At 36.4% G+C, this 20,078-nt stretch overlaps 1 protein-coding gene across 7 annotated transcripts in view; it reads left to right on the top strand.

Annotated features, from left to right (window-relative positions):
• The window catches only part of ATF2 (activating transcription factor 2), an 83,492-nt gene that overhangs the window by 16,456 nt on the left and 46,958 nt on the right, over positions 1–20,078 (top strand). For 5 of the 7 annotated variants that reach the window (XR_009739997.1, XM_061434844.1, XM_061434877.1 and 2 more), the window contains 2 exons: positions 8,008–8,082; positions 9,570–9,639. Coding sequence is in view for 6 of the 7 variants with exons in the window: in XM_061434844.1 (XP_061290828.1) it covers positions 8,051–8,082; positions 9,570–9,639 (102 nt within the window). In the remaining variant the exon portion in view is untranslated. Of the gene's footprint in view, positions 1–2,052; positions 2,171–8,007; positions 8,083–9,567; positions 9,640–20,078 lie in introns of those variants that run through there. The other 2 variants (XM_061434852.1, XM_061434885.1) reach the window with 2 other exon arrangements.

Below are 20,078 nucleotides of genomic sequence, written 5' to 3' on the forward strand. Positions count from 1 at the left end.
AATAATTACAGATATTACACAAAGATTTGTCCTCAAAAATAGTAACTGATGATGAAAATCAGTAAGAGAATAGTTGTAATAGAGCTCAGACAGTGAAGAATTCACCTGCACTGCAGGAGACCTACTTTCAATCCCTGGGTCAGGAATATCCCCCAGAAAAGGGAATGGCATACCTTTCCCTTCTGGTATGGTGCTTCCCAGGCAAGCACCCATACCAGTATGTGCTTGCCTGGAGAAACCCACAGACAGAGGAGCCTGATGGGTGACAGTCCATAGGGTCACAGAGTCAACACGACTGAGCCACTAACACACACACATAATGGAGTAATAGAGAATTAGTTATAAATATGTTGTATCTGTATGACACTGTAGATCTATATGGAGTACTATATAGCCATTAAAATGACATTTAAAATTTAATGATTTTTATCAGGAGTCCCTAACCCCCCAACTGCAGACCAGTACCTGTTCTCAGCCTGTTAAGAACTGGACTGCACAGTGGGAGATGAGCATCAGGGAAAGTGAGTGAAGCTTTGTGCCATGCACCAATCCCCATCACTCTCCTCATGGGTTCAGATTACCACCTGAACCATCCACCCCCACCCCAATCCTCCACCTCCATCTGTGGAACAATTGTATTCCACAAAACTGGTCCCTGGTGCCAATAAAGGTTGGGGACTCCTGATACTATTTAATAATGTGGCAGAATTTCAGTTCAGTTCAGTTGCTCAGTTTTGTCCGACTCTTTGTAACCCCATGAACTGCAGCACACCAGGATTCCCTGTCCATCACCAACTCGCTGCGCTTGCTCAAACTCATGTCCATTGAGTTGGTGATGCCATCCAGCCAACTCATCCTCTGTCGTCCCCTTCTCCTCCTGCCTTCAGTCTTTTCAGCATCAGGGTCTTTTCCAATGAGTTAGTTCTTTTGCATCAGGTGGCCAAATTATTGGAGCTTCAGCATCAGTCCTTCTGATGAATATTCAGGACTGATTTCCTTTAGGATTGAAAGTTTGATCTCCTTGCAGTTCAAGGAACTCTCAGGAGTCTTCTCCAACACCACAGTTCAAAGCATCAATTCTTTGCATTCAGCTTTATTTATAGTCCATCCATATCTGACATCCATCTATACGATTACTAGAAAAACCATAGCTGTGACTAGACAGACCTTTGTTGGCAAAGTAATGTCTCTACTTTTTAACATGCTGTCTAGGTTTGTCATAGCTTTTCTTTCAGGGAGCAAACATATTTTAATTTCATGGCTGCAGTCACCATCTGCAGTGATTTGGAAGCCCAAGAAAACACAGTGTCACTGTTTCCATTGTTTCCCCATCTATTTACCATAAAGTGATGGGACTGGATGCCATGATCTTAGATTTTTGAATATTGAGTTTTAAGCTAGCTTTTTCACTGCAGATGGTGACTGCAGCCATGAAATTAAAAGACGCTTGCTCATTGGAAGAAAAGCTGTGACAAACCTAGACAGCTCAGCATTTCACATGATGTACTCTCCATATAAATTAAATAAGCGGGATGACAATATAAAGCCTTGACATAGTCCTTTCCACTTTGGAACCAGTCCATTGTTCCATGTCCCATTCTAACTGTTGCTGCTTGACCTGCATACAGATTTCTCAGGAGGTAGGTAAGGTGATCTGGTATTCCCATCTCTTTAAGAATTTTCCACAGTTTGTTGTCATCCACATAGTCAAAGGCTTTAGTGTATACAATCAAGTGGAAATAGATGTTTTTTTGCAATTCTCTTGCTTTTTCTATGATCCAGTGGATGTTGGCAATTTGATCTCTGGTTCCTCTACCTTTTCTAAATCCACCTTAAACATCTGGAAGTTCTCAGTTCACACACTGTTGAAGCCTAGTTGGAGAATTTTGAGCATTATTCTGCTAGTGTGTGAGATGAGTGCAATTGTGCTATAGTTTGAGTATTCTTTGGCATTGCCTTTCTTTGGGTTTGGAATGAAAACTGACCTTTTCCAGCCCTGTGGCCACTGCTGAGTTTTCCAAATTTGCTGACATATTGCTGACATTTTAACAGCATCATCTCTCAGGATTTGAAATAGCTCAGCTGGAATTCCATCACCTCCACTAGCTTTGTTCGTAGTAATGCTTCCTAAGGCCCACTTGACTTCGCATTCCAGGATGTCTGGCACTAGGTGAGTGATCACAGCATCATGGTTATCTGGGTCATTAAGTTCTTTTTTGTATAGTTCTTCTGTGTATTCTTGCCACTTCTTCTTAATATCTTCTGTTTCTGTTAGGTCCTGTATTAGGTACAATTATTTAAATAATTGTGTTTTAAAGGAAATTGTAATATTCTTTTTTTTTTAATTAAAAAATATTTGTGTATTTTTATACATTATTCTTTCTTTTTCTGTATTTTTCTGAGAGCAAATTTAAAGTTCTTTACAAAGTCTTAATTCAGCAAGTGTAATTTAGTTCATAATATCCAAAAATAGCAATGACCTCTTTGTGAACCCCAAATAAACCTTAAGCTTTAAAGATTTTTTTTTAGAATTATATTATGTAAGATTGATCATTTATGTGGTATACTTAGTAGTGGATACTGCTATGACTCTGTTATAACAAACAAAATTTAAACTATACCTTCAACCATGTTTGGAGTTCTAAAATAAAATGCCTTATAGCAATGAAATAGAAAAAATATGAAGAACATACACATGTTTATATGTGGAATTGTCCTAGAAACTGGAAAGAGAAGTCTGAGCTGGATATTTGATTAGCTAGTATAAACTCCATCACTATTCTGGAAGTCTTGATAGCAAATAGTCTTGAGAGTATCTTAGTTCACTACTACATCCCTAGCACATAGCATAGAGTGAAGCACAAATTAGACCCTCAGATATTTGTTGAAAGGTGGAAAGTAGAAACCTTGGCAGTAAATCACAAAGAGAGGGAAGATGAAGAATATTAGAAGAAGAGTTAAAAGAGAGATTAGAGAAACTAAAGAAACTGACTTCTTAAATCTTGTGTAGAACCCTCTGTGTACTCTTCATGCCAGTGATTTTCCTACCAGTATAGGTTGTAGAGTCGTCTCCTGTGTTCTTGGAAGAGGGTGTTTGCTATGACCACTGTGTTCTCTTGGCAAAACTCTATTAGCCTTTGCTCTGCTTCATTCTGTACTCCAAGGCCAAATTTGCCTGTTACTCCAGGTGTTTCTTGACTTCCTACTTTTGCATTCCAGTCCCCTATAATGAAAAGGACATCTTTCTGGGGAGTTAGTTCTAGAAGGTCTTATAGGTCTTCATAGAAATGTTCAACTTCAGCTTCTTCAGCATTACTGGTTGGGGCATAGACTTGGATTACCATGATATTCAATGGTTTGCCTTAGAAACGAACAGAGATCATTCTGTTGCTTTTGAGATTGCATCCAAGTACTGCATTTTGGACTCTTTTGTTGACTTTGATGGGTACTCCATTTCTTCTAAGGGATTCTTGTCCACAGTAGTAGATATAATGGTCATCTGAGTTAAATTCACCCATTCTAGTCCATTTTAGTTTGCTAAAATGTTGATGTTCACTCTTGCCATCTCCTGTTTTACCACTTCCAATTTGCCTTGATTCATAGACCTAACATTCCAGGTTCCTATGCAGTAGTGCTCTTTACAGAATTAGACCTTGCTTCAATCACCAGTCACATCCACAGCTGGGTGTTGTTTTTGCTTTGGCTCTGTCCCTTCATTTTCTGGAGTTATTTCTCCACTGATCTCCAGTAGCATATTGGGCACCTACCGACCTGGGGAGTTCATCTGTCAGTGTCCTATCTTTTTGCCTTTTCATACTGTTCATGGGGTTCTCAAGGCAAGACTACTGAAGTGGTTTGCCATTCCCTTCTCCAGTGGACCACATTTTTTCAGAAGACTCAATATATGGACATCACCAGATGGTCAACAGTGAAATCAGATTGATTATATTCTTTGCAGCCAAAGATGGAGAAGCTCTATACAGTCAACAAAAACAAGACCGGGAGCTGACTGTGGCTCAGATCATGAACTCCTTATTGCCAAATTCAGACTGAAATTGAAGAAAGTAGGGAAAACCACTAGACCATTCAGGTATGACCTAAATCAAATCCCTTTTGACTGTACAGTGGAAGTGAGAAATAGATTTAAGGCACTAGATCTGATAGAGTGCCTGATGAACTGTGGATGGAGGTTCATGACATTGTACAGGAGACAGGGAGCAAGGCCATTCCCAAGAAAAAGAAATGCAAAACAGCAAAATGGTTGTCTGAGGAGGCCTTACAAATAGCTGTGAAGAGAAGAGAAGCAAAAAGAGAAAAGGAGATACACCCATTTGAATGCAGAGTTCCAAAGAATAGCAAGGAGAGATGAGAAAGCCTTCCTCAGTGATCAATGCAAAAAAAGAGAGGAAAACAATAGAATGGGCAAGACTAGAGATCTCTTCAAGAAAATTAAGAGTTATGAAGGGAACATTTCATGCAAAGATGGGCTCAATAAAGGACATAAATGGTATAGACCTAACAGAAGCAGAAGATACTAAGAAGAGGTGGCAAGAATACACAGAAAAACTATACAAAAAAGAGCTTTACGACCCAGATAATCGATATGGTGTGATCACCCACCTAGAGCAAGACATCCTGGAATGTGAAGTCAAGTGGGCCTTAGGAAGCATCACTACAAACAAAGCTAGTGGAGGTGATGGAATTCCAGGTGAGCTATTCAAATCCTAAAAGATGATGCTGTGAAAGTGCTGCATTCAATATGCCAGCAAATTTGGAAAACTTAGCAGTGGCCACAGGACTGGAAAAGATCAGTTTTCATTCCAATCCCAAAGAAAGGCAATGCCAAAGAATGCTCAAACTACCTCACAGTTGCACTCATCTCACATGCTAGTAAAGTAATGCTCAAAATTCTCCAAACCAGGCTTCAACAGTACGTGAACCGTGAACTTCCAGATGTTCGAGCTGGTTTTAGAAAACGTAGAGGAACCAGAGATCAAATTGCCGACATCTGCTGGATCGTTGAAAAAGCAAGAGAGTTCCAGAAAAGCATCTATTTCTGCTTTATTGACTATGTCAAAGCCTTTGACTGTGTGGATCACAATAAACTGTGGAAAGTTCTGAAGGAGATGGGCATACCAGACCACCTGACCTGCCTCTTGAGAAACGTGTATGCAGGTCAGGAAGCAACAGTTAGAACTGGACTTGGAACAACCGACTGGTTCCAAAAGGAAAAGGAGTACGTCAAGGCTGTATATTGTCACCCTGCTTATTTAACTTATATGCAGAGTACATCATGAGAAACACTGGGCTGGATAAAGCACAAGCTGGAATCAAGATAGCTGGGAGAAATATCATTAACCTCAGATATGCAGATGGCACGACCCTTATGGCAGAAAATGAAAAAGTACTAAAGGGCGTCTTGATGAAAGTGAAAGAGGAGAGTGAAAAGGTTGGCTTAAAACTCAGCATTCAGAAAACAAAGATCATGGCATCCCATCCCATCATTTCATAGCAATTAGATGGGGAAACAGTGGCTGACTTTATTTTTCTGGGCTCCCAAATCACTGCAGATGGTGACTGCAGTCATGAAATTAAAAGACACTTTCTCCTTGGAGAAAAGCTATGACCAACCTAGACAGCGTATTAAAAAGCAGAGACATGATTTTGCTAACAAAGGTCCATCAAGTCAAAGCTATGGTTTTTCCAGTAGTCATGTATGGATGTGAGAGTTGGACTATAAAAAAAGCTGAGCACTGAAGAATTGTTGCTTTTGAACTGTGGTGTTGGAGAAGACTCCTGAGAGTCCATTGGACCGCAAGGAGATCAAACCAGTCCATCCTAAAGGAGATCAGTCATGAATATTCATTGGAAAGACGGAGGATTTGAAGCTGAAGCTCCAATACTTTGGCCACCTGATGGGAAGAGCTGACTCATTGGAAAAGACCCTGATGCTGGGAAAGATTGAGGGCAGGAGGAGAAGGGGACAACAGAGGATGAGATGGTTGGATGGCATCACCGACTCAATGGAGATGAGTTTGAGTAAACTCCAGCAGTTGGTGATGGACAGGGATGCCTGGCGTTCAGCAGCCCATGGGGTCGCTAAGGGTCAGACACGACTGAGGGACTGAACTGAACTGATGGGTTTGTAGATGCTTGCCCGAGAGCGGTGTGCTGTAGTAACAGTTCTCTATCTGCAGTCGTTGTCTTCTCTGACAGTTTAGAGTTGAACAAAGCCTCCTTCCCATGCTTTCCTAGGAGCATATTTTCACCCTTGATGTGAAAGGGAGATAAACCTGGATTTAGAGGTTTGAGATTAGCATTTAAGCCTGCTGGAGAAGGTGCTTCGACTGTTGTCTTTACAGCTACCTCAGCTAGATATTAGGAAATAGTATAAGGAATGAGAATTGTTATTGGTTGGCTAGAAAATAATCTGCTGTGTATATAAGGAACTTCTTTTGTAGAATGGGACAGTAGTAGTCATGGGGGTAGAAAAGAATACCAAGGGTTAATTCCTTCAGAAAGCTTTTCTATAAGTATTGTATTGGTTCCCTGAACTACTTCTATATTTTTAATATTTTAACTCTTATTCTTAACCAGATTGTAGTGAATTTCTGTTTTCTTTCTTCTGCTTGACTAAAAGTTTCTCAGAGTGGAGGGTCTGTTTGTTTTTTTCACCTTTGTGTCTTTGTGTGTGATGTTTAAATGTTTCCTGAACTCAACTGAGTTTAAATATTGCTTTGATTTTTCAAAGTAATATGAACTGCATCTTCTTACTAGTTTTAGGAGTTTATTGAGATAGGTAACATAATCTAAACTTACCTGGTTCATATCATATAGCAGTTTATTCATTCCTTAGTATTTAATGGGGGCTTCCCAGGTGGCACTAGTGGTTAAAGAATCTACCTGCCAGTGCAGGGGACACAAGAGGCACAGGTTCAGTCCCTGGTTGGGGAAGATTCCCTGGAGTAGGAAGTGGCAACCCACTCTAGTATTCTTCCCTGGAGAATCCCAGAGACAGAGAAGCCTGGCAGGAAATAGTCCATGGGGCTATAAGGAGTCAAGATGACTGAGGAACTAAAACGTTCTCTCTCTTTCAGGAGAACTTTCTTCTTCCTATCTCTTATATCATCTTTGATTCCGGGACTCAGAACTGTAGCTATTTGCACATTTCTCCACAGGAATTACCCAATTCTGTTGAGCAGGACATTCTTCACCACATTTATAAGCAATATTATGTAAAAATAATTTTTTTTCTCTTATGTACCATTGGCTTTTATGGATAAGCATATAGTTAACTCTGCTCGCCACTAGATGGGGTTTCAGTGAATGTAATGGAGTATTAGCTGGGTTTAAAAATGAGACACTTAGGGGAGGGAGGTGGGAGGGGAGTTCAGGATGGGGAACACGTGTACACCCATGGCGAATTCATGTTGATATATGGCAAAACCAGTACAATATTGTAAAGTAATTAGCCTCCAATTAAAATAAGTAAATTTATATTTTTTTTTAAAAGTGAGACACTCACCTAAGTAGTTTAAGTGTTGTACTCATCCTTAAGCTAATATCAGATAAGTAAGCTATGAAATTAGGGAAGAGGGAGCTCCTTCAACAACATTGTGGCAAATAGACTTTGATGAATTAGGCTGAGAACCAGACCACGCTGACTGCATTTGAAAAAATTTAAAGCTTTCTGAATAGGTATTTTGAAATACGAGGTCTCGTCTTTTTGCCAGACTTCAAAAGTCAGGATTTTCACTCTTAATTATTGCCCTTCAACCACAACCTTAAAGGCTAAGCTAAATGTTTCTCTTTTACCTTACGGTCGAGTTGGATATATTTTGCATTTATATGGGTGTTTTGTTTTAGGAGCAGAACTCTATTATAAAGATTCTTAATAGTGAGTGGGTTTTTGGATGACAATAGTTACAGAGAGTGTAATTATCTGAGTTTTTTTATAAGTGTTTCAAAACTAAATACTTAATAGTGTGAAACCACTTTGTTTTTCAGTATCCTTGCCATGAAAAAGAGGACGTGATAAGTTGTTCAGCTTATGAAATTCAAGTTACATGTAAATTCTGCCAGGTGTGTATGCAATAATTTGGTATTTTGGGCTATTCAAACTTTATTTTTCATATTGTAGATTATAAGTATTTTCATAGGTTATTTCTAGATCATGTTTTTTTAATATATAAATAAGGAATACTTATTTATATAGTATGTAGTTTAGCTGATACTCCTATTGTATTTTTAAATTATTAAATAGAGCATCAAAGTACACTCAACTATGACAAAGATAAATATATATATTTTAGGGTTTTGATTTCTCCTTAAATGAGTTCCAAATAATACTAGTCCCATGAGGTGAAAAAGGGTTCAGATAGAAAATGGATGTGGCAGATATGCTGCATTCTAGGTGCTCTTCTGGTCATTTCCCTTGAATATACTGTCTTTGAAAAGTCCTGCCTCCCAAAAGAAATAGTCTAGCACTTCCCAAATCTGACTATAATAGCTATTGTCATCTCTGTTTGTGAAGGGGTTTTTCTGAAAGGTTTTTGAAGGTTACATATTTCTGAAAGGCTAACAAACTAGTGTTGAGAAAGGAATAATTTTACAGAATTGTTAGTTCATTCAAATATAGTTGTTACATGTAGTTTGTAGGAAGAAAGCAAAAACAAAAACCTGCAAGTTAATGGAAGGACTAATTGGGAACTTTCAAGTCTAAATCAAAAAGTAGGAAAATAATATTGACTTGAAGATGTCTTTTTTTGTAGTTTTTGGTTTAAATCAGGATCCAGGAAAGTCCCCATATTGTATTCTGTTTAATATGGTTTATTCAACCTCTTTTAACCTAAAGCAATTCCCCTCTACTTTCTCTTTTCTTTTATTCCCCATGACATTTATTTTTGAGGAGACCAGGTCTTTCGTGCTGTAGAATTTCGCTAATTGTATCTTAGCAGTGGTGTTTGACCTTTTTGTCTATCTCCTTTATTTCCTGTAGTAGAATCTAGAAAAGCTTGATTCGATTTCAGGTTTGGATACAGCCGCACCCTCCGCCCCCCACCACGAATACTTAATGTGCTTTCTATTGTCTCATCAGGGGACTCAAAATATTTGTCCCACTTTTGGTGATGTTAACTTAACACTGACCCATGAGTTCAGATGCTGTCAGCCTGACGCAGCCATTATGAAGCTCCCATCACCTTTGCTCCTGATGGTTTTATCAGACATTGATGAGAGTTGCCTATCTATTATTTCATTGGTATTTAAAGTAGTGATCTTCTAATTATTTCATTCTTTCCACACTTATGCTACTGAACAGGAAAGGTTTAACCTAATAGATCAGAGTTCTTAACAATTTTTTCTATAATGTAAAATCTGCATGTTGCATGTCTTTATTCATAGTAAGAAAATGGAAGGTGGGGTTAAGATGTCGGTAAAACTGTTTTATTTCACATTCAGATAGAAAAGGTAAAAAACTTAATGAAAATCAAGTAATACTACATTTTAAGTTCTTTATTTAAAAATCTGTACTGTAAAATGTTTAACTATCTCTGAATGTTTTATTATAGGCAATACAAGGACCTGTGGAATATGAGTGATGACAAACCATTTCTATGTACTGCCCCTGGATGTGGCCAGGTAATACATAAAGTATTTGGTATGTTCACATTTATTAAACACTTACGACAGTGAATGTTGTCATTAAGGGGATTCCTTTACGATATTTTGTACAATTTTGGAGTTAGAATGAAAATAACCCAGAAAAATTTGGAGAAAAAAATTCATTTTCCTCAGCAGCATATCTGAATTTTAAAGAAGACAATCTAATATGGAAAAAAAAAGTTAAGTCTTGTAAGGGAAAGATGGAAAACCTGGAGAAAACACAAGGTTTAAAAGTATTTTCATTTGACCATTATTGGTTAAAAATCATTGTAAACTGCCCAGTTGGAAATCAGATACATTATCTTATATGAAAATTGTTTTATTTGCTGAACTCTTGTGAAATTAACTAATTTTTACCTCTGAGCAAATCACTAATGTACAGCATATCACTAATATACTAGTGTTATTAAGTCTAAAATCTTTAGGCTTGTGTGGAAACATTTTCAGAAAATAATATTTTAGTGTTTCAGAAGATATTTCTGTGGTTTTCAATAGGCCATTAAATAATCTAATATTGTTATAATAATCTTAAAATAACTATAGACACTGAGGAATGAAAAAATAAATTTAATGTGTAGTAAAATTGTAGAGTACTTAAATATATAAACTGTAAATCATAAATATTAAAATGTTTCTCTGGTTCTCATTGTTTTCTTTAGTTGATACTTTGAGATATAATTTATATACAGTAAACTGCAATTACTTCTAAGTGTACAGTTTGATACATTTTAACATATGTATGTACCCATAAAACCATCACAATTCAGATAGTGAACGTATTCGTCATCTCGCAAAGTTTCCTGTGCTTGTATTGCCTCCCTCTCACCCCTCCCAACCCTGTCAGCGTCTGTTCTGCCTTCTGTCGCTATAGGTTAGTTTTTATTTTCTAGAATTTTATGTAAGTGAAATCATACAGTATGTACTTTTGACTGGATTCTTTCATTCCACATAATTTGCAGTTTCTCCCTTTGTGATCCATAGTTAATTCCTTTTCATTGAGGAATAATATTTCCGTAATTCACAAGCAGTTACTTATTCACTTATTTATGGACTTTTGGCTTATTTCCAATTTTTAGTTGTTAGAAATAAAGCTATTGTGAATGTTTAAGTACCAGCCTTTGTGTGAACACATTCTTTCTTTTCTCTTGGGTGACTACCTAGAAGGGTAGTGGTGGGATCATATGTTACATATAATAGGAAACTGTCAACCTGCTTCTAAAAGGCAGGAACCACTCACTATTTCCACTAGCAGTCTGTGAGCAGTCCTGTTGTATAATACCCTTGCCAATATTTGGTGTGGTTCTTTTAATTTTAGTCATTTTCATTGGGTGTATACTGATGTGTGTTAATTTGCATTTCATTAATGAAAAGATGAGCACTTTTTCATTTGCGTATTGGCCATTTTTATACCTTATTTTTTGTGAAATATTTTCAAATCTGCTTGTTTTTTAAAATTGGGTTGTCTTTTAATTATTGAGTTGTATGAGTTCTTTAAATATTCTGGATACCAGTCCATCTTCAATTTTTTCTTTATGTCTCTGGTTTCCAACTTGATTTTCATAATATGAAAATAATCTGTCCATCAAAAGATGGACAGATGTTTCTAATTTTAATGAAGTCTGATGTGTTAATTTTTTCTCTTTGGTGGTTGCTTTCTGTGACTTATCTAAGAAACTGTTGCTTACCTTTAAGGCACAAAAATACTCTCCTTCATGTTCCTCTGAAAGTTTGGCTTTTCATTTAGGTCTCTTGCCTTTTGAATTAATATTTGTGCATAAGTATGAGGTAGGAGTTGAAGCTCACCTTTTTTTTCCCTTACGGCTTTTCAGAGATTCTAGTGTCACTTGTTGAAAGATTTTTTTTTTCTTTCTCCATTAAATTGCTTCATCCCTTTTCTTGAAAACCAAATGATTTGTAAAGCATGGGTCTGTTTCTGAGCTTCTATTCTGTTTTTTCATCAATCTGTCAAGTTTTATGCCAGTACCATATGTCTTGATTACTCTAGCTACATAGTGAGCCTTCCAGTCACTTAGGGTAAGTTCTCCGATTTAGTTCTCCTTTTTCAGGATTGTTTCAGATGGTCTTTTAATTGTAGTCCTTCTGGTGAGGGTGTAGTGGTATCTAAAGATTTTAGTTTACATGATGTCCAGTGATGTTGAGCAGGATAAAAGTGGGGCTTCCCTAGTGGCTCAGACAGTAAAGAATTCGCCTGCAATGCAGAAGACCCAGGTTCAATCCCTGGGTTAGGAAGATCCCCTGAAGAAGGAAATAGCTACCCTCTCCAGTATTCTTGCCTGGAGAATTCTATGGACAGAGGAGCCTGGTCTTGGGGTCACAAAGAATCAGACACAACTGAGCGACTAATGCTTTCACTTTAACAGGATAAAGGTAGAAGTTACCAGAGTTGGTGATATTTTAAATGGGTTGGTCAGTGAATGCCTCTGTAATAAGGTGACACTTGAATAAAGATGTGGAAGCAAACCCTATACATACCTTGGGGAAGAATTTTTCAGAGTGAAAGAACAACAAGTTTAAGGCCACGAGGGAAGAAATGGATTTGGTGTGTTTGAGAGCAGAAAGATGACTGCTGTAACTGGAACATATAGTGATTAACTAGGATAAGGGTAGGAGATGAGGTCAGAAAGGTAGGGGAATAAAAAGAGCCCATAACCTGTAGAGCTTTTTTGTTGACTGTGGTCTAAGGTGTTTGGGTTTTATTCACAGAGGAATGAAAAGCCATTGCTGAGCTAATAGTAGAAGCTGGGAAAGTAGACTGGCAGCAGTCAGCTGAGAGATAATGGTGGTTTGACTAGGTGTTAGTAATGTACATATAGAGAAATAGAGTGATTTGACATATATTTAGGAGATAAATTTTGTATACATTTTTCTATAAATTCAGGAAAGCAATTTCCAAAATCCTTTTCCACTAAAATTTTGGATATGATTTACTTATAATGGTAAATTACATTTACTCCTTGGATTTGGGACTAAGTTAAATAGAAAGGTGGACTTAGAGAGTCCACCACTTAAAAAGTCCACCACTCTTTTTTTTAATGGACTTAAAAAAAAGTCCATTTTGCTGAAATGGACTGTACAAAGAGAGCGTAATTCTGTAACCCCTGGATTATAGCTAATACAGTATATTTCTCAAGCCAGCCTTTGGACCATGACCAATTTTGCTGTGTTGTTCTAGGAATCATTCTTGAAAAGTCAGTCTCAGACAAGTCCCTGATTCTTTGTCTTATTCTTTTCTGCTTAAAATAGTTGGAATTATCATCTTGTGATTGACTCTTTAGTAATATATATGCCACTTTTAATAAAAAGCATTGTATTTAAATTTACTTAAGAAATAAGGTTAAATGAAGCTTAGCTCTCATCTGGCATTTAACCAAATGAAGATTAAATGCCAACAAAAGATCAGAGAGGATGAGAACCAAAGATCGAATTAGTAACATCTAACTTTCCCGGTTTTTGGTACCTCAACCCCAAAACTGGGAGATAGAACCAGTGAGAGAATGAATTCAATAAAATTAGGGGAATTAAGGTAAATGAAAATGAGATAGTTTTCAGGTAGAGAAAATATTTTAAAATTGCTGAGGAAAAGTACACAATCTGTTCAAGCACACCCATACTGTTTATAGACACTATTAATGCTTCCTTAGCTGATGAGATGAGGCAAATGGAACATTACACAACACATCCCAGGGGTAAAGCCAGAGCTTATTCACCTCAATACCAGATCCAGGAAGTCTGGGAACTTTTTGATACTCATCATTTGAGTTCTCATAGCAGACTGCCTTGTACATGCCCAATCCGTGGCACAAATAGTCAAGAGACTGAGAGGTAGACTACCCCTCAGGCCACGAAGAATAGGAAGGAGAGCCTTTGTAGAGTCTTCGGCAGATAGCAAGGGTGTTCCAGTGCTTTATCAGGCCTAAAAATCACCCAACTGTTCTTCCTCAGTATATATATATCAGCAGCATTTCCATCTAATGATGCTGTCTATAAATCAATCTATTATTATTTTGACATTTTCTACCATCAGAATGTTTATATTTTTGGCAAAGCAGCAGCCATTTTACTTCAGTCATATTAAAAATACTCCTTCTGCACTCTCCTTCATTGTGGATAAAAGTGCAAGATGGCAAATGCATTTACGGTTTGACCCAGCAATCCCACTTCTGGGATTCTGTCCCACAAATGTTATGTCAAAACTATGAAAGGACATATGCCAAGGTTATTAAATATATGTTCAATATATTTTGTTACCTGGGAATCGTTGGACAGCAGTTTTCCATGGGAATAGAAGCTGAAAACTACAAAGCTCCTTGAAGCTTTAGTTTGGAAGTGACAGGGCATCAGTCCTGTAGCATTCTGTTGATCATGCAAGTCACCAGACCAGCTCAGACTCAAGGGGTGGAGAAATAGGTACCATCCTCTGGATGGGAGAACCAACGTTAACCACATGGCAAAGGGAGGAGGGTATATATCATACCAAAAGGAATTTGTGGCCATGTTTTACAATGTGCCACAGATGAATACTGCAATATTTCTAGGTAAAGTAATTCTTGGGATTGGTCTCAAAAAAAGAAATGCTTTGGGTGAATTGTGAGTAGCGATGAAATGAGATGGATCATAGGTTGATAACTGCTAAAGCTGAGTGAAGTGTACCAAGGGTGTTTATTACACTATTTTTTTTTAATTTACTTAAATTCAACAGAAGAAAAAGCAACCTATGGCTGAATATAAGAACATGTGTGTATCAGAGATTGCTTAAAATACTTAATTTTTTTAGAAAATATGAAAAAATATTGTTAGAATAGTTTTTTAGACTCCCTTTTATGAAAGGAGATAACACTCATTTTTCTTCTTCTCCTTTCCTCCTCCCTTGATGTCTGATAATAATTATTTTTCCATTGGTAGAGTTAGAAATACATTTTGATAATCCACACTCCCCATATTTCTTCAGTTTTACTTCTGTATTTAAGTAGTATAGAGAGGAAGGATGAGAACTAAGCTTTAAGGCACTCCAGTGTTTAGCAGTCAGAAAGAGGGGAAGGACACAGAGGAGGCAGAGAAGCAGCAGACAATGAAGAAAACTGTTCTAGAAGTCAAGTAGAAAAAGTTTCAAAATGTGGAGAAACAGTATAGTCATATAGTTGATAGGATAATTCAGTATTTACTATTGAATTTAGGAATATGGGGACTGTTAAGACACCCTGGTAAGAGTAGTTTCAGTGAAAGAGCAGTGACGACAATGAGATTGGAGTCAGCCTGAAGAGTAAATGTGGAGAATCAGAAGTGGAGACTTTATAAGATACCTTTTGTAATAGCTTAAAGGGAACAGTGAAATACTGCTGGAGGAGGATTAAAGATGGAGCTTTTTTGTTTTGAATTTTAAGTTGCGACTATCACAGCATACTTTACACTGTAGAGAGAGGAATTGTTGCAGAAATAGGGTCCTTAAGAGAGGATGGGATTCAGTGTTCAAGTGGAAGGACTGGCCTTACATAGGACCATGGACAATTTATCCATAGTACCTGAGAATGAAAACTCAGGAAGAGGTGTAGAAGGTTTGAATAGAGAAAAGGAACCATATCAAAACTTAGACATACAAACATGTTTCTTCGATATGGTCACCATCACATCAGATCAGATCAGTCGCTCAGTTGTGTCCAACTCTTTGCGACCCCATGAATCACAGCACGCCAGGCCTCCCTGTCCATCACCAACTCCCGGAGTTCACTGAGACTCACGTCCATTGAGTCAGTGATGCCATCCAGCCATCTCATCCTCTGTCGTCCCCTTCTCCTCTTGCCCCCAATCCCTCCCAGCATCAGAGTCTTTTCCAATGAGTCAACTCTTCGCATGAGGTGGCCAAAGTACTGGAGTTTCAGCTTTAACATCATTCCTTCCAAAGAAATCCCAGGGCTGATCTCCTTCAGAATGGACTACATTTCTGTATATTCCGTTGCACAAAAGAAATTATCTTTAGAGGCTATGGCATATTGTTATTAAGAGATGCAGGCTGAGACAAAGAATCAACCTTAACAACAGACTGATCGGCTTGTTTTTTAATATAATAACCAGGAAGTAGGAGTCCCAGGTTGGCTGATTATGTAATCCTCATCATGCTGCTTCCATTTTTAGGTCCAAAATGGCTTTTCAGCTCCTGACATGAAGTCCACATTCCAGCAGTAAGGGAGGGAGAAGGGGAAGCAGAGAAGAGCATGTATACACGCATCATTTTAGGAGCATTAACTGGAAATAATGCATATGATTTTCACTCATTCTTTTGATCCCAAAAGAATATGGCCACCTAACTGCAGAGAAAGCTAGAAAATGTGGTCTTTGTTCTGGGCAGCCAAGCGCTCACCTAAAATTTAGAAATTCTTAATTTGAAGGAAAAAGAGTAGTAGATATTAAGGGACAGCTGGCAGTCCTTGACATAATTTTCAGAGATGATTTTGAATTTGGGAACATAACAAAAAGTCATTTGGAGCCAGAGTCTGGTTAAGCTGGGCAATACTAAAGCTACCAGTTGTGAGTTTAGTTAATAGTAATATATTAGTGTTGGTTTCTTAGTTTTGATAAATGTGCCACAATAATATGAGAACACTAGGGGAAACAAACTGAGTAAGGAGTGTACAGGAACTCTGTGTACAATTTTTGCAACTTATCTGTAAATTTAAAAGTTTTCCAAAATAAAAAGTGTATTCAAAACAGTAATGAAAAAGGTCTACCTGAGAAACTCAAAAGTTGCTTGTGAACCATAGACTAGAGCTTTCAAATATTTATCAAGTGTGTAGCATACCATGTCTAAATTTGTGCTCCAACTTGTTTCAAAAAAGATTGGAGGAATTAAAAGTTCCATATAATCGTTGTTGTAGTAATAAAAGCAATTACAATGATACTAACATTTTTCAACTGAGTCACTGTGCTACTAAGCTTATGTGGGTTATGTTATTTAATCCTGCACCAGCCCTATGAAGTTGGTGCTACTGGCCTCATTTTACACATGTACAATCAAATATACATTATTGAATGCCTCTCAGTCACAGAACCTGTGAACACTGGAGATAAGTGTGAACCCAAGCCTACTTTTGTGTTATGTTTATAGCAAAATATCGCAAAGCCTTCGAGGTATATTTCAATAGGGGTCTTTGAATATGTATCTTTTTCAGTGAACATTAAAAGTTTTTCTTTTTTCTTAATTACAAAAGTATCACTGAGAATGCTGACAAAGTAAAATCTAGAGAGGATGTCTGTCAACATTTTGTGCATTTCCTAAGTCCTTCCCCCCTTTTATTTTTCAAACAAAATTGGGATCATACCGCATGTATTAATTTGTATTCTATTTGTATGCAGATGACATTATATAGTATTATCCTATACATTATACAGTATAGCACTGTACTATATTACATAGTATATTATACATTATATAGTATGATATATTGTGTGTTAATTGAAAACATGAGTTTGAGTTCCTGTCTAGTGTTCTGTTGTCAGAATATATCCCAAAATCTACTTACCTATTCCTCTTTTATGGCCTAAAAATTAATTATTATGGCCTAAAAAAATCACAACATTGTGATGAATATTCTCTATAACCCCTTATGTACATCTCCCTAATTCCTCAAAATACATTTTTAGAAACCAAATTATCAGATCAAAATGTATACACATTTTTAAGGCTCCTCATACATTTTTTCATATTGTTTTTAAAAGCGAAAACAACTTTTTAGTTTCACTAATAACTTTTAAGTATTGTTCTCATCATGAACGCTTCATTCCTAGGTATTAATAACTTTTTTGGCATATATTTGTTCTCTGAGATACTTAAAATAGTCTAATCTATATTATAGTAATACTTTATAAGTGTTACTGGCCAAATGATAACTGGGCCAAGGTCAGCATCATCCATTTGTTAAATCTTGCTTGGACTAGGAATAGTTATGGTCTCTCTCTAGATTCAAATAGTAATTTCCTAGGAAATCAAAAATTCTATTAAGCATTGATTTTAGAAGCACCAATCTGATGGTGGTAGTCCAAATTATTTTTTGTCACTAGTTAATAACATTCTTCCAAATTTGAGTTTTAGCTTTAAAACACTTAATGAACTTAAATTTTCAAATAGATTTAAAAAATTTTAAGTATATTTTGTTGATAATGTTATTTCAGAGAGACCTATAGAAATCAGTGCAAAAGTTTTAACTGTTGGCTCTTTCTAGTAAATTTTTTTATGTCCCAGTCACTGTTAGGTATTTCATAGATAGACTTTTGATAATTTCATTTATTTTAACATGATGTTCCATTGAATTTGGTAAAAGAGACAAAGTTGAGATAATTTAGTGAAAGAGTCTTTTTAACATTGAAATTTTTACATTTTATTGATAATAGCTTTGCTTTTGGTGATGCTCTCATTGAAAATTTTTTCTTTGGTGAAATGTTAATACATTATAACTTTTTTTAAAGGAGATAAAGATTTCATTTTATTTAATCTGAAGTTTCAATGAAAGTATGGGAGAGTGTGTGTATCTGTGTGTATTTGATCAGTAACTCCCTGGTGTTAAATTAGAGTACTTAAATTCGTGAAAGAAGTAGTAAAATGGGCTATTGGCCTAATGACCTTATAATTTAATACCTATTTAATGTTTTATATTAGGAATAATCATCTATATCATGGATATAAATGCATGTATTAAATGCAGAATGACTCATTTCTTAAGTTAATTCTGATAAGAGTGTTCACACTTTGGAAACACAAATTTCTCCAATACCTGAGCTTAAATTAATTTTTTATGGAAGCAACTATTTCACCGCCTCCTATATTTGTCAGGTTACCCTTACTTTTTAACCCTGTAAGAGACATTGTTGGCCTATTCTAACTTTCTTGACTGCCTTTCCCATTGTTTATTCAGCTGCATGTTCAAAGTCTTTCTTATTTGACAAAACACTGCACATGTATAACATTTTCATTGGAGTAGTGCTCTCAATTGCCTGGAAGAAAGAAATTGTATGAATGCAATATATTATTACTAGCAGTCCCACTCCAGTGTTCTTGCCTGGAGAATCCCAGGGACGGGGGAGCCTGGTGGGCTGCCGTCTATGGAGTCGCACAGAGTCGAACACGACTGAAGTAACTTAGCAGCAGCAGCAATATCATTATTTTTCTACAAAACTTATTTTTAGAATAAACCTTTTAATTTGTCTGGAAAAGCAGTTCAAATAGATTCTTGCAAAACTATTTTAGCTTGTAGTAGCTGTTTTGTATTTGTTGAAAAAATAATGCATTTTACATATATATATATCTTTTCCTGGTGACTGCCTTTTGACACTGTTTTAAGTTTCTCGTTATAGGTAAATAAGTCTTCTCAGATGGTAGGCAACGTTATAGATATAGATAATATCTATATCATGATAAAGATCCATGATACTTGATACAAGTGAGTGTCAGTGTATCAACTTGATACTAACTTGTATCAAGTATCAATTTCAATGTATTTTACCCATGTATAAAAATATTATATGATTAACAGTTCCTTTATAAATAGCATTTAGATAAACTTGATCTGTGTTCTCTTTGAAACTTTGTGAATTCATATTCCTGGCATTTCTCCTTTTACTATTCATATGATCTTAAATGTATTTTATGGTCTTTTTACCTGCTACTTTTCACTTAGAATCAATCTTGTTGGTATTTTCACATATTTTGTACAAAACATAATGTTATTTATTGTATATGTAGTTGCTGTTCGATTTGAATATTTGTGTTCAAACCAGTAACTAAGCAGAGGATACCGTTGGGATAAAATTCCTAGGAGATAACTTTGTAAGCTTGTCTGTTAATTATGCTGACTTTGCTGTTTTAAAATCTAAGACCTCTACTAAAACGCATTTATTTGCAAATGTTTAATGATTACCTTCAGTGGAGAAGCCACATTGTTAGGTTCTTTGGAACATAAAGTGAATCTTGCTTTAAGATACTTGTAAGACATTCAAAACTGTAATGCAAAGTAAAAAGCAATGAAGTAGTGCTGGTAAATGCTATCGCTATGTTCATTCTCCAAAAGCTTCGTTATTGGAAACTCTACGAAAGGATGACTATTTCTTATTTTTCCAAATTTGGAAAGGATTCTTACACATAATGACAAAGCAGTAGGAAAATAGCACTTGCATAGGGCAGAGCTAGATTATGATTGCTCAATGATTGTTTCAGTTGTAAATGAGTAAGTCAAGGGATAGAGTTACTCTTTGTATATGTATACTCATCTTCAATGGGAATACAAACAGGTTCCAAAGAGGGGACATATTAATAATTTTCCACTGGTGTACAGTAACTTAAAGACTTAGTAGAAAGCATACTTACATGAGAAAACAATATAACCAAATTAAATTAACGCTTAATTCAC

Source organism: Bos javanicus, chromosome 2 (genome assembly GCF_032452875.1).
Source record: "Bos javanicus breed banteng chromosome 2, ARS-OSU_banteng_1.0, whole genome shotgun sequence".
Lineage (NCBI taxonomy): Eukaryota > Metazoa > Chordata > Mammalia > Artiodactyla > Bovidae > Bos > Bos javanicus.